The 26,691-nt window shown below is 37.4% G+C and overlaps 1 protein-coding gene across 2 annotated transcripts in view; it reads right to left on the bottom strand.

Moving 5' to 3' along the window:
* The window catches only part of Smap1 (small ArfGAP 1), a 73,204-nt gene that overhangs the window by 36,925 nt on the left and 9,588 nt on the right, over positions 1–26,691 (bottom strand). For both annotated transcript variants that reach the window (XM_057794762.1, XM_057794763.1), the window contains exon 2: positions 5,274–5,407. In XM_057794762.1, the coding sequence (XP_057650745.1) occupies positions 5,274–5,407 (134 nt within the window). The remainder of the gene's footprint in view (positions 1–5,273; positions 5,408–26,691) is intronic.

Genomic DNA, 26,691 nt, shown 5'->3' on the forward strand with positions numbered 1-26,691 from the left:
AGAAATACTTGTACCCAAGCCATTAAAAATCCAAATATACTAAGAATTGTGAATATTATCTTATAATAGTGAGGTTATAACATTATCTGTCAATACCTTTTTCTATTTCACCCAGTATTCAAATGTGAAGAAGGGAGATGTATGGATTATAAGCCAATATTTTTATTAACACTTTTAAAAAAATACTTTAAATTGAGTTCATTTCGAAATTAAGACTTTAAAAACACAAAAAACAAGCATCTGGCAAACAAAAAAATACTTTGACTCTAGAGAATGTTATCAAAATACTACAAGATCATATAGAATACAAAGCCAATGTCATTGATACTTATAAAAACATATAGTGTATTAAGGCTCATAAAGGAACTATGCATTTCATAGTTATGAAATGGCAGCTAGATAGAACATACTATAAAGTTAACACTATTTACTTTAGCCATTAGATTCAATCTGTTCTTGGGGATATGAACTCAGTGGGAAACACTAGCCAAGCTTGCTGCGCTCTAAGTTCAAATCCCAATACCATCTTAAATTCACAGTGTGCTCATTTATAGTATAATAAACAACACTTAAGAATCCCATAACCAGAGCAGAGAAAAATGTAGACTCAATAAAAATCAATAAAAAAGCTGTTACTTTCAAAAAAAAAAAAGAATCCCATAACCTGCTACAAAAAGGATTTTGCCCTTTTTAATCTATAATTTATTTTAGTTTTTCAATGTAATCCATAACTTAGAAAATACACTACAAGTAAAAAGCCAGACAATATTTCAGAATCAATTTCAAAAAATACAACTGTAACTGAATATGCTGAACAAGAAAAAGTATCTATGCTCACATACTGTTGTTACAATGCAATGCCTGGGGCTCACTGGCCAACCAGGCTAGCTAATTCCAGGCCAGTAAGCCAGTAAGAGACTATCTTTTAAAACAGAACTTAAGAAGCACTATCCAACATTGATCTGTGGTCTCTACAAAAACAAACACACTTGTATAACACACACACACACACACATAACTAAAGTCAGACAGAAACACAGGTGTCCAAGCATAAGTTACTGTCAGTCTCAGGAAACAAACATAATAAAAAAGGCAAGACTAATCACAATCCCAACTGAAACCCCAAGTAAATGATTCTTTTTCCTGAGAATGAAACCTATTGACTTTTTTCTTTGTGTTAACATTCCAAAACCCTGAACAGTAGAGTTAAGAGATAAGTTTCTATTTGTCCTACCCTAAAAAATAAACTGGAAATACAGTTCTTCCAGGCTCAACAGCTCTGTGTAGTGTGGCTCTGGGATTCCTTGTCCCATCTCCCCTTCTCCTGAGCATGCTTCTGCTGTCTATCCTTGGAATGCTCCTGGAATTTCATCACTGAGATGCTGAGATGAACTTGCTCAGCAGACATTAAGAGTAAAACTAAGTTTTGAACTAATCAGAAAGTTACTTGTCTAGTCTTCACTAGTTTTTTATACTTGTCTTTTAAGGTTTACTGGTTGCTTTTATTCAGGAGTGTATGGGGAGAGAGTTATACTTATGTGAGCACAGGTACAATCACTTGTACATGCATGTGGGAAGGTCACAGAACTCAATGCTGGGTATCTTTCCTCAGTTGTTCACATCCTTTGAGACTCTCTCACTGAACCTGGCGCTTGTTGCTTTGGTTATACTGCCTGGTTGGTGAGCGCTGCTCAGAATCTGCTTATCGCCACCCTGTAATGCTGGGGCATCTGAACTCAGCTCACGCATATGCTGCAAGCACTTGCTAAGTCATCTCGACACTCCTCTGCTTGCTTTTTAAAAATGAGATAAATGAGTTGAAAAAATAACAGAAAGCAGATATTGTGAATGATTAGAGTATAGTAATGCCCTCTAAGTTCCCAAATGCAAAATGTGAGGTACTAAATCAAAATCTTAAATAGACATTAGTGTTTTTAGAAGAATGTTTATAGAAAGATGCTGCATAGCTCTGATAAATGCAGAAGAAAAGTAGAACTATTTCAACTAGGGCTGGACAAATGTTTCAGTCCGTAAACATTTAAGAGCACGAGGACTTGAGCTGGGACCCCCAGGACTCACATAAAGAGCTAGGCACAGTACAGCACATACATACAGATTCCTGAAACTCGCTGACCAATGAGTCAAATCAGGCAGTGAACATTCAGGTTCAGAGAAAAAGCATGTCTCAAAATAATAAGAACAGGTGGCACATTCATTTAGTCCCAGCATTTGGGAGGCAGAGGCAGATGGGTAGCACACAGCAAGAGTTCCAGATCACTCAGATCTACACAGTGAGACCATGTCTCTCAAAAATAAGGGTCACAGGGGAGGGTGGAGAGTGACTAAGGAAGATACCCAACATCAACCTCTAGCTCTAAAGAAGCACACATGAGCATACACAACCATTTAAAACATCTACTTAATTTTCTGAGGAATAGATCCAGGAAAGAAGAATCTGATGGCCAGGTCAAAACATTCTTATATAATGTTGTAAAAACATATGCCATCTAAATGTTTGTATATTTATGCACAAAGTATTTCAGGAATGACACACAAGAAACTGATTAACATGGCTATGTCTATGAAAATCAGATGGCTTATGGTAGAATTAAGACACAAGTATTCCTTTCACAATGTTGTAATTAACCTACTCTAGATAATCCCTCAAAGAGATGCCCAGTTTTGTTACCATGGTAATTCTAAATCCTAGTAAAGCTGGCAATCAAGATTAACCATTATAAATGAAATTACTATTTTTGGCTAGTACTCTCAAAGAGAAATTTCTTAATATTCAATAATACAGAATAATTGACCCTCAGCAGTAAATTTAGAAACCAACTCATCATAACCTATCAGAAAGATGCTAAATTGCTTAAGATATTTCATGGTAACAATGCTGAGGGTTTTATATAATGTATAAATGAACCAGATACTAATAATAATAATTTATTAGCATTTATGGCTTGTTTAAAATGTGTCAGATACTATACTAGCTCATGTTTCACCCATTCTCACTCATTTTATTCTCCCTACAAAGCAGACAATATTACTCTTATTATACAAATAAAACATTGATGCCTTCTGAAATCAAATAGCCTGGGAAATCATACAAGTCTATCTTTGGCGGTCTGTCTTAATGATTTTGTTCTACTGCCTTGCTGGAATCAACTTGCCTTGAAATATTCTAAGCCAAAACATAGATTGAACAAAACACAGCCTGAAAAACTCAGCATTATCAATGACAACTTAACTTGTTTTAATTTGGCTATCTCAGAAAGTACTTTTAAAAACAACAGTAACTACTTCATATGGCTTACAAGTACCTGCAGAGCCCACCACAAAGTGCTAGATGGCCACCTGTTTATGTGACTATGTTCTAAAGTAAAACAACTGCTTATCGCTGGGTTCCCAAGAACATCTTAGCCTTACTTCTCATCCAGGCACAGTGGGAAGAAGAGCTCTGCGAACTATGGGCCAGACAGAGTATTCACTGGTGACAAACAATTAGAAAGTCTTACATCTCATAATGATTCCTACTTCAAGAAGTTGATAGGTAACACCTGTTAATAAATATGTTCAAATATGTTTCAAATATTGTATATAATTTGTTTTTAAAATTCCTAATTTCTTAAAACGTCAGTATGCTGCCAAGTACCTATTATCTATTTTACAAAAACCAGTTAACTATAGTTCTGATGGGAAAATTATGCTCTAAAATGTACAACTACCTGCCTCAGATAATCTATTATTCAAATTCTCTCAATGGTCTTTATTAAAATATTTCCAAAGAACCAGAGTGTCTAATGAGTCTTCTCCTTGGTTTAAAATGAGCCATTAAAAAGTACACATCCTCTGTCTTCAATTTTTATCCTCTATAAGTGTTTACAAATGCAATTTAAATATTTAATCTACTCATCATTCTTTCTTGAGAAAGAGCATGTCATTTAGTTACCACATCTGCTACAGAGATGCTAGTAAGAACACTGTCTCATATGAAGTATTCAAAAGTTCTCCTCTATGATCTAATTTGTACGGTTTCTCGCCCGAGGTTTAGAAAATAGTCAGAGGATAGTATGTGCTTGTATGGCCTTTACCAACAATAACCTCAGAAGCTAATTTTAAGACAGAACTAAATCAACTATACTTGACTTTATAGCCTAAAGGTCTTTACAAATTCTGTTACCACAGCCCATAACCAAGTAGGTGTATCTTTTCTAATCTTTTCTAATTCTGAGGTATGTCCGTGTATTGCTGAAGTCCCCCAAATACCATTGTCCTCTGTATCTTTGAGCTCTGCATCTGAAGCCTTTTATCAACTACAGACTGGAAATAGGAGGGAAAACCACATCTGTACAAAACATAATATTATTGTGTGTATGCATGCAGGAGCGTTCATTCACTTCCTTTTCTTGTCATTATTCCTTAAACAAAATAGTTTATCTAAGGGTATCTAAGTGGTACCCAATACTGTAAGTAACAAGGGATGATTTCAAGCATGTGCAAGAATGTGTATAAACAGATATGTGCAAATGTTATTCCACCTATTAAAAGCACCCGAGCATCAGTGGGTTTGGCTATCTAGCAGGCATCCTGAAAATAATCTTTTGTGATACCAAAAGATGGCTGTGTATTGATATATTCAGAATGTTTTAATGGCAATTTCAAAGGACATAATAAAAATCAGTAAGACCAATAAAAGTAACTGTTTTTACATGTGCAGCTAACCTGAAGGACTAAAAAGCAAGACTTTAAAGATTTAGAACTGTCACCATGGAAGAACAGCAAACTCATACAATTGTAAATTTATCTGTGACAAAGCTAACTACTCTTCACAGACCAAAACTGGACACAACAGCCCTTTCTCGTTGGGCTGTCACCTACTCCTGCCTCCTTCTGCACCCCAGGAACACTTCTAGACAGAAGAGACAGTCTTCAGGTCGGTTTTCAGGCAAGAGGTGGGCTTCCCTTTATCTTCACTCAGACTCCCTCTACTGGCAGGAATAGAGGCAAATTTCACCAACTCAAAACATTTTTAAATACTGTGAAATCAACATTTTAGAACAAAAAAAAGAAAAATGGATTTGAAACTGACTACCACAGACTCAACAGGAAATTAACATCAGTGAATTAATAAGTGAAATAATTCAAATTTTAATATGACATATGCCATTTCAGCATTTATTTTAATATTAATCCTTAGACACAAGAAAGATTAAGTATTTTAAAGTTATTTAAAATACATTTTTAATAATTTCTTTTTAAGTAATGTTTACCTGTATCTGTTCTGGCGTCCATTGGTCTAAATTGACTGACTTGACCCTGGATATATGAACCCCAAGATTTCTATGAATTCCAGCACATCTGATGCAAATAAACACACCAATATTCCAGGAAGCCCATCGGGGACCTAATTAAGAAAGAAACAAGGAAAGGCAAGTATTAGAAACTAAACATCCTGACTGTACACTAGTTGCATTCTAGTTCATAAATAGTTGTTAATAGCTTATAGAAATCACATGCTCAAGTTTCTTCAAATGATACTGGCAACAGTTTCACAGAATGCCTACCAGACCTGTACTAAAAGGTTACAAACCAATCTTTAAGAACCTTAGTCAAGACTGGGGAGATGGATCAGTGGGTAGAAGTACTTGTTATCCATGCATGAGGACCTGAGTTCAAATCCCCAGCATCCACGTAAAATTCCAAGCATGGCAGTGTATGCCTATAACCACAGCATTGGAGGACAGAGCCAGAAGATCCGTGGACAGCCAGCACCCTAGCCAAAACTGTGCGCTTCAGATCCAGTGAAAAACCCTGTCAAGACAACATGGTAGACAGGGACCTATAGGGAAAATACCAGACAATATTCTGCTCTGGCCTCCACAGAAGCACACAAGAGCATGCATACCCATATTTATTGTATACATCACAGCACAGAGAAAAGAACTCTAGTCATTCTACTGGTCTTGCTTTCCTGGCAATGTTTCCCTAGAATTTAAAACTAATTAATTCAAACAGTTTTCACTATGCATATCTGAACAGCAGTAATATATATACCCCAACGAAAAATTCCTTATTAACTAAGATAATAATTAAAATGTTAACTAAATCAAATAAAGGTTTTGTTTGTTTGTTTTGTTTTTTGTTAGACAGGGTCTCATTTAACAGTTCATGGCTGGCCTCAAACTTGTGACTGTCTTGTAGCATCTTGAATAGCTGAGATTCCAAGAGCAGAACACTCATTTTTCAAAAAATGTAAATATTTCTGTGAGTGGTATGCAGGCCTATAATCCCAAAACTTTGGAGGCTCAGGCAGGAGAGTCACAAGTTCAGGGTCAGTCTATGGTAAATAGCATGATTATATCTAAATAAAATGTAAATATCAGTAAGAAAGGACAAACAGGAAAAAACAATGAGCAGATAAAAATGAGTGGGTAGGCCGGGCGGTGGTGGCGCACGCCTTTAATCCCAGCACTCGGGAGGCAGAGGCAGGTGGATCTCTGTGAGTTTGAGGCCAGCCTGGTCTACAAGAGCTAGTTCCAGGACAGGAACCAAAAGCTATGGAGAAACCCTGTCTCGAAAATCAAAAAAAAAAAAAAAAAAAAAAAAAAAGGCGAGTGGGTACTTGAAAGAAAAAAATGTTTATTCAAGAAACATGAAAATAAGCACACGCTCAAAATGTTCTTTAAACTACCAGGGCCTCAACTGTGCTCTAATACAGTGGGGAAAAGTGCTTGCAATAACGAAAACAAGACTGCCTCAAAAAGCCTTGTACCCAATGATGAATCTCAAAAGTATCAGATTTTAGAATGTTTTAAAAGGAATACAGAGTATTAAACCACTTGTGAAGTTGAAAATATGCAAATATAACTCGGAGTAACTGAAAGCTTCTACCTCTGAGGTAGGATCTGGTACTGAGAAAACAGGGTGTGATCAGAGAAAAATATCTGGAAATGATATGCAGGCCTGGAGGGCACTGGCTACTCTGTGCTGCTGAAGGTGGTAAGAAGACAAGCATTTGTTTCACTAACACTTATGCACATATAAAAACTGACGTTCTACACACTAAACCCGATAGAAGAGAAAGTGGGAAGGAGTCTACAACACATGGGCACAGGAGACCACTTCCTACGTATAACCCCAGTAGCACAGACACTAAGGGCAACATTGAATAAATAGGACCTCCTAAAACTGAGAAGCTTCTGTAAAGCAAAGGACACTGTCACTAAGACAAAGAGGCAACCTACTGACTGGGAGAAGATCTTCACCAACCCCACAACAGACAAAGGTCTGATCTCCAAAATATATAAAGAACTCAAGAAACTAGACTTTAAAATGCTAATTAACCTAATTTAAAAATGGGGCACTGAACTGAACAGAGAATTCTCAACAGAAGAAGTTCAAATGGCCAAAAGACACTCAACCTCCTTAGCGATCGGGGAAATGCAAATCAAAACAACTTTGAGATACCATCTTACACCTGTAAGAATGGCTAAAATCAAAACACCAATGATAGCCTTTGCTGGAGAGGATGTGGAATAAGGAGAACACTCATCCATTGCTGGTGGGAATGCAAACTTGTGCAACCACTTTGGAAATCAGTTTACTGTATGTTTTACCTAGGATTCTGTGCCACCACTGGCTTTAACTGCAGTTCCTGAACTGACAACAAGAATTCTGTCTTTTTTTTGATGAGTTCCCAAGATGCCCATGATGTCATTCAATGACCACATTTTTGAAAAGCAAAATTCTAGAAGTCTTCAAACATTCAGCACACAATAACCGCATACAAAACTCACCAAGCCACAAGAAATGTGTTCCAAGACACAGGCACAAAGGCTTATACTGACTACCACATGCATATTTCTTACACACATTTGTTTATTTAGGCAGATCAGGAATACCCAACCTTCCAAAATGGCATTTTGCAAAGGGTTAAGCATTATTAGCTAAAGTCCACTGAAGAATGTTGATTTCGTGTTAAATCTGTATGGTAAGCAGCCCTTGATGTTTTTCCTACTTAAATGACTAAAGTTACTTAGGCATGAATTGTTGGGCTGGCTGACTCAAATCTGTCAATCCTTTCCCTGTCCCTTTGGAAGCTGTGGGGAACAAAACCAAGTAACTCTACCAGATAGGGCAAAGATGTGAACCAGAAATGAGCCAACTCTGCTGTCTCTGTGTTTCCTAAGTACAGTGGGACTCTGCATGATACTTCTACCATGCTTAAACGTATACTCCATTGGCAGCACCCACATATTCAGCCATGCCATTCTTCAAAATATGTGGGAGCTTTCAATCAAGGAGCCACTTCCTTGGAGATTTCTGGAGCTATACAGAGAAATGTTATGGCTGCTCAGGGACCATTTCCTCAATACAACTACCAATACAAGAAGGAGGCTTCACACAGCAGAACACTAACACTCCAAGAGGTTTCCTTCCAAGTACTGACAACACAACTGTGATGGATGCCATAAAGCCACAAGAAACTGTTTTAGTCACAGCCACTCCACATTACCAGTCAAGCCATGGAATCAACTTAGGTATCAGTCCATCTGTGGGTAAGAAATAGTAATTTGATTTAAGGCCCACTCCATGAGATGGAACCCATATCCAATACTGCTTGGGTTATGAAAAAACCTGAGACCAGGGACCAAAGGAAAAATTAAAACCAAAATAACCCCTACTGGCATTCTACTATACTCTTAGATCAGTACTTTGTTCATCCATCATCAAAGAAATTTCCTCATGCAAAAACAGGGGAATAAATACAGAGACCTACGTCCAGACTATAGGCAGAAAGTGGGAGACATCAGAATACTAAAAAGGGGTGTCTCCCTAAAATTCCTCCCCCTCAGAGCTCAGGGGAACCCTGCGGAAAGGAGTCTAAGAGACAGAGGGGATAAAGGATACCAAAGAAACAAGAATTCTAAACACAGCAGGACCGATACAATATAAACTCACAGAGACTGAGGAAGTATGCAAGGGCCTGCCTGCATGGGCCTACATCAAATTATAGTGGTCTATTAGTGTTTGAATAAATAAAGCTTGCCTGAAGATAAGAGGGAAAAGCAGCCATACCAGTCAGCCATACAGGCCAGAGAATGGTGGGACACACTTTTAATCCCAGGGTTCAAGGAAACAGAAGCAGTTGGATCTCTGTGAGTTCAAGGCCACCCTGGGTTGAATCTATTTAAAAAAGAAACAGAGCTCATACAAAAGTAATCCCAGCACTTAGGATCCTACGCCTTTAATGTCAGCATTAGGGAGGTGGAGACAGGAGTAAAATTGCTGGGCGGAGAGAGGAATATAAAGGAGAAGAGACATGAACTCGGTGTGGTGTAGAATTTGAGAATTCATGGAGACAAGATCCCGTCCCTTTGGTCTGAAGACTTGGTAGAGGTAAAAGGGCTCTCTAGTGGTTGGCTGCTTTGCTTTTCTTATCTTCAGTTGAAGGAACAGAACAAACTCCATTTTGAGAAAGAATTACATTTTAGACAGGGCCTAATTGAGGAATGAATGCAGCCCCAGCAAAGTCATAAACATTTCCAAGAAACTGTGCCTGCCCTGGTCAAAGTGACCCCAATGGGGTATCCAAACAACATCTGCTTGCTTCAAACATCCTTGTAGCTATCTGATTAATCAATGTTTTAAGATTCTTGTCTGCTGATAGCCACTGTTTTGAAATCCCCCATACCACAACCAACGAATTCAAAGGTTGTATGCCTTTACCCAATCCTGAAACGCCAAGGCTTGTGCTATCCTGCTTGCAGTTTTTCCCTTTAAAAACCCCTTACTCTGAGGGCTAGGAGCTGTTTTCCTCCACCTGTTGTGCTGGTGTGTTGGATTACAGTGCATCGGATCCTGGCTCTGTGGTGGTCTTGTTTTGGGGTTCTATGTGATGTGTGATGTGAGTATAACACAGGTTGAACCCCCTTATCTGTCTCTGTGTTTTTATTATTCATGCTACTCCAGATGGGGTCCTAGAGCCACCTGTGCATCCCATTGTATATAAGTATCACTGTTTCCTTTTTTTCTTCTTTGAACATTTATTTTCTCACAGGAATACAGAAGAATTCTAGTCACTTGTAAGGATTAGGCCTGTCACAGACTGGGGTGGGATTTGGGGTGGGAGGAAGAAGTGGCTGACAAAGAACAGTTCAGCCAAGGAAAATGGATTTCTGAAAAGCTTTACTATAATTTCAAGTTATTAGTTTTTGCTTGTCATAAAATTAAAAATACGCCGTGCTCAATTTCCACTTAACTTCAACACTAGCAATGGTGACTGAAACATTTTTTTAAGAGAGGCGAGCATGGACACCAAGGAAGGCCAGAATGTTAACCATTTTCTTGTAACAAGAAAAAGGGGATGTGTGTGTGCTTCTGAGATGGTCAGTAGGTGCTTGTTTGTCCAAATCCAAACTTTGGTGAACTTGATATCCTCATTTCTTGAGTGCAGCTGTTATGGGATAAATATCTTCGTTTTGTTACTATCCTCCACTGCTCATCTTCTCACAGCATTATAAATTCTTAGCCAAATCTATCCCCCTTCCCATTAGTCTATGGTTCTTCCCGCCCCTTTTGCTAAAGATAGATTCTTTTCTCATACACTCTATCCTGATTACAGTTTCCCTCTACTCCTCCCAGTGCCTCACCACCTCCCCTCTGACTGGATCCACTCCTTTTCAGTCTTTCACTAGAAAAGAATGGTTGCTAGGAGATATCAATCAAATATAACAAACTAAAATATAATAAAACAATTGGACAAGGCAAACCAACAGAAGGAAATGAGCCCCAGGAGAAGTCACAAGAACTAGAGATCCACTCATTCACACACTCGAGAGTTCATAAAAATACTAATATGAAAGCTATAATAGCCCTATAGTGGAGAAAATAATTTTGATAATTAATGTTTCTCTATATAAGAACTGATACTTTAAGAAAGGTTCATATAAAGCAAAGCAGAAACTATTGGATAAAAGAACATTCTGAACTAACTGTAGAGTCTAACTCCTCTTTCACCAAGTTCATAAATAACAGAGGGTTGACTAATGCCCTTTAATGGCTCTGATATAACATATATAACACTGATAAATCAAAAAATTAACAAAACAACTATAGAATAAATGGGCTTTCATTTTATTTTTAGCCGAAGAAATACAAAGATGAAGATGAATTTTGTACCATATTAAGAATAGCAAGCTATAATTATGTTAACAGATGTTTTCAAAAGTATAAAAGTGAATGAGATGATACACAAAGCAGTTTTAATAACATAGTACAATATATAACCAAATGTTTGCATATGGCTTGAATAATATGTGCTATCAGTGTTTAGCAAAGTAAAATAAAACCTAAATGAAGAACACGTCTTAAGAAATTTCCTCTACACACTGGTTTAGTCTTCAGAGAATAGAAGATTAATGCAAATAATGTGTATTATTTGGTCAGTAATGTCAATCTTTCAATGGAACATAGGAGTAGTAGCAACATCAATATCAGTAATTCTGTCATTTTTTTTCCAAGTTATCTAAGAAATGCATGAGAACAGATGTTACAGATAAACCTGAATATAACTATTATCTTCAGGGAACTTGGGAGACATGAAATTTCAGCAAAACTAAAATATTTCCATGTCTGTTACTACTAAAACAACACACTGAATTCCATTTCTAGCCAAATGTGAAACACAATGACTAAAACAACTTAAAAGGCAAACAAAATACATAAAGCAGCATTCCTAAAGAGATAAGTTATCAAGAAATGGCAAATAGAACGAGGTAAGTAACCTACAATAAACTTAAAATACTTCTAGGAAACTATCTAGATTACATCACAAAGATAAACTCATGCCAAGCCAGGATACATAACAAGACCTTGTCACAAAAGTAAAGTGTGTGTGTGTGTGTGTGTGTGTGTGTGTGTGTGTGTACAGTAGTAGGAGGGAGGGAGGGAGGGAGGGAAAAGAGGAAGGGAGAAAAAAGGAAAGAAAGAAGAAAAGAGGAAGAAAGAAAAATAACTGAAAAGTTAGATCAGCTTGGGTTTGCTTCATTTTGGTTTTTATGAATCTAAACATGCAGTTACCATACAAGTCAGCAAACTGCACTGTTGGCCATTTACTTCAGAAATGAAACTTCAGTTTGCTTTCTTTCGTTGCATGGCCAAAAGCAACCTGGAGAAGGAAGGATTGCAGCTTCTAAGGATTAAAGCCAAGAAAAGCCAGGGCAAGAGCCTAAGGCAAAAGCCTAAAGCAGAAACCACTGAGAAGCACTGCTTCCTGCCTTGTTCTTCAGGGCCCACACCTCTCACAGTGGACTGGGTAGACCTAACAATCAAGAAAATGCCCCACAGACACCCACAATTCCATCTGACAGAAGCAGTTCCTCAATTAGGATTCCTTCTTCCCATGTGTGGCTAGGCTTGTGTCAAGTTGAGAAAAACTAAGCAGCATAAAGTGTCTGTGTTTGTGTGTGGATATGGACACATGAGTGCAAGGGCACTCAGAGGCCAGAGGCATGGATCCCCTGAAGCTGGAGTTACCCAACTTCGGTGCTGGGAACTGAACTCGGGTCCTGTATAAGTGCAGGGCATGCTCTTACCAAGTGAGCAATTTCTCTAGATCCTATACAACATTTTTAAATGGGGAAAAAAAAAAAGTGAAGTGGAACAGAAACTCAAGTCTTCCAAAGTTAGGCATGTGAAAACAAAAAATAATAGAAATGTGTGTCTATTTATGAGAGGGCAACTAAGAGGTCTTTATGGTGATGTAACCTTCCCTATCTTGATTTGAGATGGACGATTTTTTAATCTACACATGTGGAAATATGTATACAGTTAAACAGATATACATATTTATTTACACACATACACCCAAGTAAAAGTAGTAGTAAGTAAAATCAGTCACTGGTGAATTATATCCACGTCCATATCCTGGCTAGGAAGCCTACAGTTGTATAATCATCAGAAACTGGTTCAACTGTCTGATTTTTCCAACCAGTGGAATACAGAGTACGCACGCCATCACGCACACTGTCATAAAGTTAGATTCTCTATGTACTGACTCACGCTGCCTTCCAAACCCACCAAAAAGGAAAAGTAGCTTTTACCTCAGCTATGGTCATTAAGTACTTTCTAACTCAAATATTCATAGTAAAGAATCAAAATGCTGGAAATACTCGATACTCTATACTGAGAAAACTAGTCATTTGGCAATAAATACATACAAGCTGAAGTAATTACATAGTACAATAAATAACCATCTTCTACCCTACCAAAAAAATCCTTCAGTTAATTATTTATGTAGAAAGTGTTCTATGTGAAAAGCATATATGGCAAAGAAACAAATGCATTACAAATTTAAGATCAGTGGTTACTTCATGAAAATTATAACCCTCATTTCAACTGTGAAGGTTGGAGCTGGAGGCATAATAAAAGCAACAGTAAGGAAGTAGAAAAGTGGATCAGAAATTCACCAGACCCAACTACATGATTAATTCATTATGGCCAGCCAGAGCTCCATGCCTTAACAAAATATAACTTTTTAATGTTAACATCCTTATTGAGGTTTCTGTTGATATTAAAAATGGGCTATACAGTCTGCATTGTCCAACACCCACAGCTCTTGGCTAAACATGACTATTAAACTTTGAAAAGTAGCTAACGAAACTAACTGAATGTTTAAATTCAGTTAAATAGGTACATACAGCTAGTAGCTTCCACGGTGAATAGAGCAGACCTAGAATTTGCAGAAAAATTCCAACAATACAACTACATACACATACACACACACACAGCCACAATGAAGTATTAATCACCAGTATAATAAGTATTTCTCAACAAGGGCACTACTGACATTTTAAACGGAACAATTTACTATATAGGACTATAGCAAAAAAAAAATAATACATCGCTTTTAAATAAGAAGGGTATTTTTCCCAAACTCTATTTTATAGCACTCTTAAGTTACAAAGTATTATTTCATTCAAAAAAATTACTAAAGTGATTTTGTTTATTAGCAAAAATATATTTTCTCCAGCAGAGGGCAGATATAACACCACAATATACTACATTTAAATGTTTTTAAAGTTCTACTGTAGGAGAACAAAGACATCAATATATTCACTTACACAAAAGAGGTTGTGGATTGTACTTTAATGCTGAAAAGGAATGTCTATTTTCTTTAAAATATATTGACAATTTTCATATCTCCCCCAGAAACCTGGTTTTGCTCACTTTATCCATTTATTCTAGTTAACTATCATTCCTCAAACAAAACAAAATAACTAACAAATGTCAATTCATATTTCAGGAGCTACTTACATATATACAAACAATATTTCCTCAGCTTAAAAATAAATTACAAATCATTTTCCATGTAGAGCATACATTCTCTGAATTCCAACAAAATAAACATTTGTTTCAAAAGTAAATTAAACACAGAAAAATAAATGAAATTTTAAAAAGGTGATAAAAATGGAAAAGTGTATTTAACAATTTGTGAAACAGTGCTAGTAATCAGTGATGGTAATCAGCCTCTGGCTTGGAATACAACACCATGCCCACATTAGAAAATAATTTTTATATAATACAACACCATGCCCACATTAGAAAATAATTTTTATATATCAACTAAAAGTTACAAAAATAAAATGAGTCTTCTAGTCCCCTTTACTTCATATTATATTTAATCTTCCTGATATGATCGCCAATTAAATTTCTTTTTTCTTGAGACTTCTGTTTTAGATTCCTCTCTTTCTGATGTCTCCTTAAGTTCCTTCCATGATTCTATTTCCTCCTGACTAAATCTTGGTCATCCATCTCTAGATTAGACAAGCATCTCACTAGTCCAGTCATTATGGCTTTGGCAAATTCATCTATGCTAACAACTCTCCAAATGCAACTAGCTTTTGTCTATCTTCTCTTGTAAATTTCTACCGGGGACCCAGACCTGCCTCCAGGAGAAAACGCATCTTTCCCAAAGCTCTCCCTTCCTGGAATAATTGTGCCGCATTCTGATTCAAGTTTGATACTACACCTCTTCAAAAGAAAAAAAACACCTATTCAATTAAAGCCCTCCCCCAACATCTAATCTTGGTGATTTTTACTTTCTGTGTACTTCTGCAACATTCCATGCTGTACAGCACCTTCCACATATGCAGCCAGACTACACTGGTTATACCCTGCCTGCCTGTTTCTTCAACTTAAAAATTCAACTGCAGCAGAAGCTGAGAGCACACATCATGAGGGAACATCCACCAGGCAGCGGCAGAGAGTGCTAACTGGGAATGGTGTGGGCTTTCAAAACCTCAAAGCTCACCCCAGACATACCTCCTAATCCTTCTCAAACATTTTCACCAACTGTGGACCAAGAATTCAAACATACGAGCCTATAGGGGTGGGGGAGTTCTCATTCAAAACACCACAGCAAGGCTTCTATTGTTTCATGTTAACAACAATTTGAGAGTTGGGTGGTGGTGGTGCACACCTTTAATCCCAGCACTCAGGAGGCAGCACACTGAGGCAGATGGATCTCTGTGAGTTCGAGGTTAGTCTGATCTAACAAACAAACAAACCAAATTTGAAAAACTTCAAGTGTGCAAGCAAGTACACTATAACCTTTCTTTCTTTACCCCTTCATATTGTTCTATCGCTTTTTGTAAAATTTCTCTCTTGACCACACAGAGTGTACAAATACCTTTCCTTTTTTGTTGTTTTGGGGTTTCTGTATGTTTGTTTCTGAGGATTGAGCCCAGGTCTTTGTACACACTTGGCAAATAGTGTTCTACCCCTGAGCTAAATGCCCATCCCTAAATACTTTTATTTTCTACACTGTTCACAAGTTTATTTCAAGAGCTAACTATATGCTTTGTTGACACTGCAGCCATCAGAAAACAGGAATAAAATTTTTGAAAGATTTTCCATTATTGCCAGATTTATATTGTAACAAAATGACCAAATAGTTATATAAAATCAGGACCCATTTTAATAACTTTTTTCCAAATGCTTCCATTATTTAAATGTAGCTTGATTGAGATATCAACTAAAACTTTACCACCTTTCTCACTGTATACATGAATACTGAAGAACCTAAATAGATCTAAAGAAAATGAAAAAAAAAATCTCAACGCTGAGTTAACTTTTTCTATAAAGGCTACAGGGAACATATTAATCTGTGACCTAACAAAGGCTGACATGATACTGGGGTTCACTCCCATACTGCCTCACTACTCCACAGTTTTGAGCAAGCCAGCAAAAGTAGATTGCTTCATCTGTCTAAGATGAAGACAGCAGACTAGACACCATCACAGCTTCCCCTAATGCTAAATGTCATATAACTTCATAACTATAATATATATCAGTCACCACTTTTCCAAATATACCACTGCTTCCTACTCATAGTGTAAAACAGGTAAACTACAAAGCTAGATGGTTAGAGCCTACCATGCCCATAGGAATAAATGTTGTCTAGAATTTTATATTCTCTTGGTCTGGTTGAATAACCAAGACAAAATTATGTTATAGAGTTACAAAGCCAAACTGAAGGATAGATCACAACAGAACAGAAATAACCAGTAAATATACTAAAATTCTTAATCATAAAACTAGTGATGAAAATATTAGCAAAATAATCATTTCCACAATCAAATCAAAGAATCCTATTAAAAATATGAAAACTCTGTAACAGATTGTGTGCAGGTCAGTCAGCTGAAAATACTAGTGATGGGAATATCAGCTAGTCTCATCACTCAGCCAAGACAGATAAACAGTTTTAAATCTGATATACACTAACATGCACTTTAGATTTAATTCTCTAGAAATACTTATGTATACACATAAAGCTTGATACCATGGATGTTTATAAGCATAAAATTAAAAAGCAAACATCTAGCAGTCAGGACAGATTACCTTAAAAACCTTTAGAGTATTTAAAAATACTTACAACAGCAAATATTCAGTGCAGGCAATAACCTTAAATTTCCTACAGTATGCCTTTTCCTCAGCAAATGACATCATCTCCTAATTGTTCCCTCATATTCCAGAACACTCAGATTCCTCACAATCTGATTCATCTGTTTCATCTGATGGTGGGGGAGGGGTTTCAGTTGTCTAAGGAATCGTGTTCTTTCCAAGCCAAGCTGTAAGTGTTCCACTCATTGTGATGTAACTACGAAGGCAAAGGCCGTGACCAACACTGCTGGTTTCCTTGCAGTCTCTAGTGTGGTCTACTTCTGGTGTGCCTTTCTGTATTTGGAAGATGGAAAGAAAATTAAAAACTACATTTGGTTCTTTTATAGTTAAGAACTCTGTGCTGGTTAGTTTTGATGTTATTTTGACAAAAGTTAGAGTCATCTGAAAAGGAATCTCAGTTGAGAAAATGCCTCCAAAAGGTCAGGCTGCAGACAAGCCTGTACGACATTTCCTAAATTAGTGATTGATGCAGGAGGGCCCAGCCCCTGGTGGATGTTGTCACCCCTGGATGGTGATCCTGGACACTACAAGAAAGCAGGCTGAGAAAGACATAGGGAAGAAGCCAGTAGGCAGCAACTCAGTTTCTGGAAGGGGTCTTGTTGCCTACAGATGCATACCTTGGGAATCATAATCTAAAGGCAAACATAACAGCCAAAACCAAGACACTAGATGGGAGTGAATGCAGACAGAAGAAAGATGTTCAAGTACTGAGTCAAGCGGGCCAAGACTCATGTCTTCTGATTTAAAAAGAAAAGGAAAGAGGAAAGGAAAAAGGAAAGGAAAGGAAAGGAAAGAGGAAAAAAAAGGAGTGGAGAGGGGAGGGGAGAGGAGAGGGGAGAGGAAAGGAGAATGGAAAAGAAAAAAAGGTGTGGTGGCACACTCATGTAACACTATTACTTGAGAGACAAAGGCAGGGTACTGTTTTATGTTTCAAGACCCACCCTAGTCTAAGTAAAGAGACTGTCCAAAAATGAGGAGGAGCAGGAAAGGAGCAGGAGAGGAGAGAGTGTTAAGGAGCTCAAAGCAAATGCCTATTGGAAAGCTCTTTAATAATAGTCATGAGGTCAGAATTCACCTAACTTACACAACTCCAACTTGCACAGAAAACAGAATTCGTACCCTACATACAGTAGACGTTCAGAAAGTATCTGTGAAATGTATCCACTGGGGGTTTGACTCTAAACTTCCCTTTTTCCCCAAAGTAGATATTACAATTCATGAATGGCAATGGCATAGTATTTGCATAGTTTTCATACAGTCTTCTGTATTCTTCAAATTATTTCTAAATGATGTACATCCATACCATATATAAAGTCACCCACAAAAGTTATTATTCTGAATTGCTTACAGATTAATAATGAGAATTAAGCCTACACATGTTTGGTACATGTTTTACATATTTTTTTTAAAAAAAAATATCTTTTAGCTAGGCAGTGGTGGTGCACGCCTTTAATCCCAGCACTCGGGAGGCAGAGGCAGGCGGATCTTTGTGAGTTCGAGACCAGCCTGGTCTACAAGAGCTAGTTCCAGGACAGGCTCCAAAGCTACAGAAAAACCCTGTCTCAAAAAAAAGAAAAAAAAATCTCTTATCTGCAGTTGGTTAGATCCATGGATGCAAAATCTACAGGTCAAAAAGGGGATCTGTTCTTCTTTAAGTAACCCGGGACAAAATCCTCAGTAGTGGTAAGGCACAGAGGCTTAGGTACACTTTCATGATACACTCTTTGTTATCTTCTTTAAAAAAGGATGATGGCAAAATAAAATTAGAAGAACATCAATTACTACAATTTAAAATGTTCTGATAAAACACCAGAGCACTTCCTAATAGTACTTTTCCTGACACAGCATCCTAAAATGATTAAGACTTAACATAAAGAGAAAAAAAAGCAAACATTAATTATTCCTTAGGCATGCTGTCTTATCAATCATTTAATGGTACCTTAAATTTTGAGTTTCATATTTATACTCTCAATATGTTCTGAATGGCTGATCTATACTTAAAAATGATTCAGTACAATATTAGATAAAAGTTCATATGTTACATATACAGTATAGTTGAATACCCATATCTACTGCCTTGACTCAACAATAATTTTCTTACAATTTCTTCATCTTGTATGAAATATCTTAATTTCAGATATCAAGAATCCCTTACATTTTATAAATCTCTAAAAAGAGACCAAAACATCACTATTTCCTGTTGTAGTTTTCTTTCTGGTGCCATGATAAAACACTCTAAGTAAAAACATCTTAAGGAAGGGGAAGATTTATTTAGCTTAACATTTCCAGATCACAGTACATAACTGAAGGAAACCACTGAGAAATGCTGCTTGCTGGCTCAATCATAGCCTCATACTTACTTAGAGTTCTTAGAGTCCAGAACCACCTGGTACCACCTAGAAAATAACACCACTCATGGTGGGCTGAACCCTTTTATATTAACTAAAGCAATCAAGATAATCCCTCACAGACACGTCCATAGACCAATCTGATAAAGATAATTTCTCAATTGAAGATTTTTTTTTTACAATTAACTGTAAGATGTGTCAATGTCTTAGTTAGGGTTTCTACTGCTATGATAAAACGCCATCATCAAAGCAACTGGAGAAGATAGCGTCTATTTCATCTCACACTTGCAACATCAAGTCTACCACTGAAGGAAGCCAGACTAGGCACTCAAAGCAAGAATTAAGCAGAAGCCTTAGAAGAATGCTGCTCACTGGCTTGCTCCCCAGCTTGCTCAGTCAGCTTTCCTATACAATCTAGGACCATCTGCCCAAGGGTGACACCACCCTCAGTGAGCTGGGAAATCCCCTACAGACTCGCAGGCAATCTGATGAAAGTGTTTTCCAAGTTAAGGTACCCTCTTCCTAGATGTGTCTAGATTTGTGCCAAGTTGACAAAAACCAACCACCACAGTCAAGTCAACAAGTTAAGGCGAACCAAGAGGCCACACCTAACAAAACTTCCCAGGGTAATCTAACACTCAGCACATATTCTATTTCCCATAACTGTGCTTTGATTAAAACAAAAACAAAAAACAAAACAAAACAAAAAAAAAAAAAAAACAAAAAGCTCTTTCCAAAAGTGTATCTCATATACTTGGCATGCCTCTACATCTTTCCGAATGTAGAAGAGTATAACCTCCAACTTTTTCATATCATTTGACTTGACAAAGCAATCCTAACCCTAGGCTTAAAATAAGGAGTAATTAGAACTTAAACATTTTCAGAGGGCATGAACATTTATGTCACTAATCCGCTGAAGTATTCACTCTGAAAGCAGCCTACAGGTGTGGTGGCACACACCTTTGATCCTAGAGCCCAAGACGTAGGAGCCTGTGACTTCTCTGAGTTCAAGGCCAAGCTGGTTAACAGGGCAAGATCTAAGCCAGCCAAGGCTGCATCATGAGATCCTGTATCAAAAAAAAAATATATATATATATATTTAAATTAAATTAGAACACTCAAGGGCCATAAAAAGTTACCCTTCAACTAAATGGAAGTGACCTTAAAAATTCAATTCCTGAGCTACAAGTATAGCTTAGTGCCCCTGCTTACCATGAGCAAAGTCATAGGGTCATTCTCCAGCAGGTCAAAAATAAAACCAAGACACACTGATAACCTGCTCTTTGGTTGTGGTATTGAGGCAGATATCCTCTTCTATAAGATGTTTTTCTTAAAGATTTGTTTATTTGCCAGGCGGTGGTGGCGCACGCCTTTAATCCCAGCACTCGGGAGGCAGAGGCAGGAGGATCTCTGTGAGTTCGAGACCAGCCTGGTCTACAAGAGCTAGTTCCAGGACAGGCTCCAAAACCACATAGAAACCTTGTCTCGAAAAACCAAAAAAAAAAAAAAAAAAAGATTTGTTTATTTATTATGTAGACTGTGTTCTGTTTGCATGTGTGTCTGTAGGCCAGAAGACAGTGCCAAATCTCATTACAGATGGCTATGAACTGCCATGTGGCTGCTGGAAATTGAACTCAGGACCTCTGGAAGAGCAGTCAGTGCTCTTAACTGCTGAGCCATCTCTCCAGCTCTATAAAATGTTTTTAAATTAAAAGAATTTGGTACATATTGGATAAGTCTATTCAACTTGACCACTATAATTTAGTCCTTTGTATGTTAAGTTATACACGTATTTTAAGCAAATTCATTTGAAATATTGTAGAAATATATTCACAAACACACATGTTTCCAGTACCTCAACATTTTTTTATTTCATTTTTTTTAATGATTGATAAAAAGAATTGCTGAAAATGGTCTTAGGTAATGTGCTGTGGAGTAAGAGGGAACATACTCCAGTCTTACAACTGTCTCAGTCCTTGACTCAAGCTGTCTGTCTCGACTGTGTGCTTCACAAGTACTTGGCTGGGTTTCCACATTCCATCAATGGTGAGACAGGTATGGCTAGAAGGGTAAAGTTGGAATTGTTTATCCCTCAGTACATTAACTGAGGTTCAATTAATAGCTTCTCCTAAAAACAGATATTAAGAACTGAGTGTTCGGGTGTACAGAAAGAGCTTCAGAATGGGTTTCCCCTCCTTCTGCTGGAGGAATGAGAAGTTTCTCCTACATTCCTTTAAGAATCTGGCTGACATTATTGATCATTCTCATGTCAGAGCTCTGAGAATGTGACATTTTAATAAAAATTTATTAAGAATTAAAAAAAATCTGGCTGAACTCCACTGCAGTCAGGGTCTGCATTGATGTCCCAGGAATGCAGATGCCTGGGTCCCCGACAGCCCAAGAGAGCTGCCACCCCCCCCCCCCTACACACACACTTGGGAAAGTTCACCCTACCCCTCCTCATGAGCCTGGGAGAGCTAGCTCTGCCCCTCACCTGACAGGAGTAGTCCCAGAGCCCAGACCAATCAAATCAGCTGCCACCCAGGCACACATCCAGGTTATGGAGTTGGCACTCAACAGCTACCCCATCTTTGACCTGCTGGAGTGTGAAGGAACTGATCCTGTGGAACCATAGCCACGGGATCTCCACACCTCTAGGCAACAGCAAAATATGAGAGAGGACTGTCAGTGGGGGTCCAGTATTGAGGCCCTGAACCTGATCAATAACTCATTACACAATGAACATTTAAAGTAATGCTGTTTGGCCAAAAGGATAGACTGCAGGATACACAGTAGTTCCCAGTGCCACTAAGATGAATGAAGAGGTGACAGAGAAGCGGGAAAAATAGGTGTTTTTTTTTTTCCTTTTTATTTTTATCTTATTTTTATTCTTTCTTAGCTTTAAAACGGGGGGGAACACTATAAGGGTGAAGGGTGGATATGGAGGGAAAGAAAAACCTCACAAAATTTGAAAGACACCTTCTATGTGTGGTGATATTTTGTTTATGATTTAACAAATAAAGCTTGTCTAAGGATCAGGGCACAGAGCTAGCCACACTAGCTAGCCATAGAGGCCAGGCAGTGGTGGCACACACTTTTAATCCCAGCACTCGGGAGACAAGAAGCAGACTGATCTCTGTGAATTCAAGTCAACCATGGGCTACAAGAAACTAATCTAATCTAAAAGAGAAACAGCTCACAAAGGTGATCCCAGCACTTGGTATCACAGGCCTTTAATCCCAGCACTAGGGAAATGGAGACAGGAGTGATAAGGCTAGGTGGAAAAAAGAATATAAGGTGGGAGGAGACAGGCGCTCAGTGCAGTCTGAGGACACAGTCTGAGGGCAGGATTGCCCCTTTAGTCTGAGATTGGTAGAGGAAAGAACTCTCTAGTGGCTGGCCGCTCTGCTTCTCTGATCCTTTAACTTTCACCCTGATAGCTGATTCTGAGTTTTCATTATTAATAATACCAATTAGAATTTGTGCTACATCTATGAAACAGTCCCCTGAGAATTTTTAGTTCCAATTATCTGGGTTTAATATAAAGAATAATTACAATCTTCCTTTAAATATTTTTAGGGGGCACATACCTATAAAAATGCTATTCATCTGTGTACCTAATGATCTTTATTTGGTATGAATTATAAATATAGTCTGAATGTGAATATTCATGATCTACAAAAACTAAAGCTCAGCTATAGATGGGACTTATACAAAAAAGCATTTTATACCATAATATATAAACTTATTTACTAGTTAGCTCTTTTACAGCTAGTTTCTGCTCTGAGATATCGACCCCACTGAACTGAGTTTCTGTATCCTCCTCCTCTATCCAAGTCAGGAGCAAAACAATTTGCCCTAAGATCTCATTCCTCTGAAGGGTTTAAGAACAGTTGGTTTTTCAAAAACAGCCTTATTACCCAGACACATCAGAGTTAAGACAATCATAAATCAAAGGGAAAACCTTTGATCCAATGCCCAGTTGCCTATTAACAGAGCAATAATTCATTTTGGCAAAATAGCCATGAAAATCGAGGAATCTTTCCAAATCTACAACAGAGGGATTCTTTGCACACACAACATATTACAAATTTTGTTTTTACAAACTCCCTAAGTCACTGGTATGTTAAACAGGATACAGCAAGTACATGATTGTGAAACTGATGATCTGCTTTCCAGACCAGGTAAGGATAAACCAAGAATAGTCCTGTCCTCAGGCATCATACTGAACTGAAGAGAAGCCAGAAAGTACCAGGTTGATTGTTCATGTTTGAATTTCTGGAAAAGAGTGATTTCTAAGTTCCTATTCAACTCATACTAAAAATCCTAGTGTTATAGAACCAAAAAATTGTACAGATCATAACTCCTTGGAGTTGATAGTATTTAAATAGTATTCTTTTGGTTACTAAAGACAATCTTACCTATAGGTCATATTTTTTATAGTCACAAATGCTATCACACTGCCTAACAAAACACAACTAAAGCACCAAAATAATTCACATTACGAAGATGTATAATTGGGTTTAGAGCTGTATGTGGTGAACAGCACAACCCTCCAAGAAAAGCAAGCCAGACACAGTGATATACACACACCTGTAATTTCAACACCCTTGGGAAGTTGAAGCAGAAGAGCTCCAAAGCATCCTCAACTCTGAAGAGCTCAAGGTCAGCTCGAGCTACAAGAGACCCTATCTAAAAGCAAAACAAAGCTAAACCACTGATTTCCATGGGTTTTTTTTTTTTGTTTGTTTGTTTACTACTCATTAATATTTCAATTGATTGAGGAGAACTTTTCTGTGATCAGTGATAAAAGTTGGCTCAGCAGTTAACGGTACTGGTTATATCCCCAGCACCCATAGGGTGGCTCACAACCACCTACAACTCCAGTTTCAGGGAATCCAATGCCTTCTTCTGGCCATTTCAGGTACTGCACACATGTGGTGCACCAGAAATACATGCAGGCAAATCACCAATACACACAAAATTTTAACAATAAAAAAAAAACAGAAACAAGAACAATTTACAAAATCTTTACTCAACCCATTAAATTTATTTTCATAGACAAAGCAAGTTTAGTAGTAAAATACAGACTGCAAATTCACAGCGTACTTAAGAAATTACTGTAAAATCCTTAATAACTATTAACATCATTTGAAATAAAATGTATATATACGTAATTTTAATTTTTAAAATGTCTGGCTACCATTGATCTATTTTGTGTATGTTTTAAAATTTTAGAGTGCTACAGAATTGAAACCACAGTTTTTGAAGTTCTTTGTATAAAGATTCCTTCACTATACATTTAAGACTTGCCCAGCCTACTGACTGGATCACTGGTCATTCCTTTGTAGTGAAAAGTACTGTTCTGTTTTATAGATATAGCATTTTGTTTTTTTGTTTGTGTGTTCTTTTTGGTGGTGGTGGCAGTGGTGGTGCTGGGGGTGGGGGGTGCTGGTTTGTTAGCAGTGGGTTTCTGCTTTGAGACTGAATCTTTGAGACTATGTGACCAGGCTGACCTCACTGAGATCCACCTGTCTCTGCGTCCTAGTGCTAGAATCAAAGCCATGCCTATGCCTGGCCCTCTGGTGTTTTCTTTATCCATTCACCAAATAATGGACATCTGGATTGCTTCTAGTGGTTGGCTATGATGATAAAACTTCTACAAACAACCAAATTCAAATTTGTATTTCTTTATATATTCTGAGCAAAAATTCTTATCAGATACTATGTTTTCTCCAAGTCTGACTTGCCTTTTTATTAAAAAAAAAAGTTTTTAATTTTAATGAAATCTATTTTCATACTTTTATCTTTATAGGACATGTGTTTGTATCCTATCCAAAATATCGTAGCTTACATCAGGTCCCAAAGGTTTTCTTTCAGGCTCACATCTAAAAGTTTTATAGTTTTAGATCTCAAATTCTGTTTTATGGTCCATTTAAATTTTTATTATGTTATAAAGGTCAAAATACATTCTGTTGCTACTAAGTGAAAAAATTATCTTTTTCCCCTACTGAGTTATCTTGTCACTTGCCTCTCTTTAGTTAACAGACCACAGTCAGTATATTTCCAGATTGTCACTTATATATGCCTATCTTGACACCAATATATCACATCTTGATAACACCTAGGAGGTTAGACTTTCAAGAGTTTTTTTTATTTTCAAAATATTTTCTGGTATTTGTGTAGGGTTATTTGTATTTCATTAAATTTTAGAATAAACTTGTTAAATCCTAAAACAAAGGGAAAAAACTGATTTTTAAGTAGAATGCTCATGTTGGCTCTAGAGATTAGAATTGTCATCCTTAAAACACAAAGTTGTCTAATCCATGAGTAAGGTATATCTGTTAATTTGTCCTCAACAATCAGAGTAAATACCTTGCATATATTTTACGATATTCATTCTGAGATTTTTATACTTTATATCACTATCTATAGGAATTTTTCAACTTCAAAGTATGTATTGCAAATATACATGGTTAATTTTTCTCTATTCACTTTGATTCTTATAACTTGAATAAACTCAATTCTTGGTTTGTTGGGGAAGGCTCTTCGTTCATTCCCGGCTGCCCAGACACAAAATAATCACACAGAAACTCTATTATTTGCAATACTGTTTGGCCAATGGCTTAAGTGTATTTCTGGCTAACTCATATCTTAAATTAACCTATTTCCATTAATCTGTGTATCACCATATGGCTGTCTTACCGGCAAGGTTCTGGTTGGCTCCAGTGGAGGCTACACGGCATCTCTCTGACTCCACCTACTCTTTCCTCCTCTATCTACCTGGAATCCCCGCCATGCCCTGTTCTGCTAAGCCACTGACCGAAATAGCTTTATTTATAACCAATAAAAGCAAAACATAGACAGAAGGACTTTCCACACCATTGGTTCTAATGGTCTTTTTTAATAAGTTCTTGGGGGTGTCTACATTAATGTGCATACTGCAAAAATTGTGTGAAATTTCTCCAAATCCATATACTTTTTAAGTGACTGTTGTAAGAATGACTGGTTTTAACTTTATTCTCCACTGTCCTGTGCCATTTTAAATACATCTAAAGCGGAACCCTTTATAAATCTAAGTCCAAAAGCCAGATGCCATGGTATATGCCTGTAATACAATACTTGGAAGACCCAAAGGTAGAATGACCAAAAGTTCAAACCCAACCTGAGCAACATAACAGAATCCCCAGAACAAAAGCTAAATTTAAGAAATTAAGTTCAGCCGGGCAGTGGTGGTGCATGCCTTTAATCCCAGCACTTGGGAGGCAGAGACAGGCGGATCTCTGTGAGTTCGAGACCAGCCTTGAGACTAGGTCTACAAGAGCTAGTTCCAGGACAGGCTCCAAAGCCACAGAGAAACCCTGTCTCGAAAAAA

This window comes from Chionomys nivalis, chromosome 19, assembly GCF_950005125.1.
Source record: "Chionomys nivalis chromosome 19, mChiNiv1.1, whole genome shotgun sequence".
NCBI lineage: Eukaryota > Metazoa > Chordata > Mammalia > Rodentia > Cricetidae > Chionomys > Chionomys nivalis.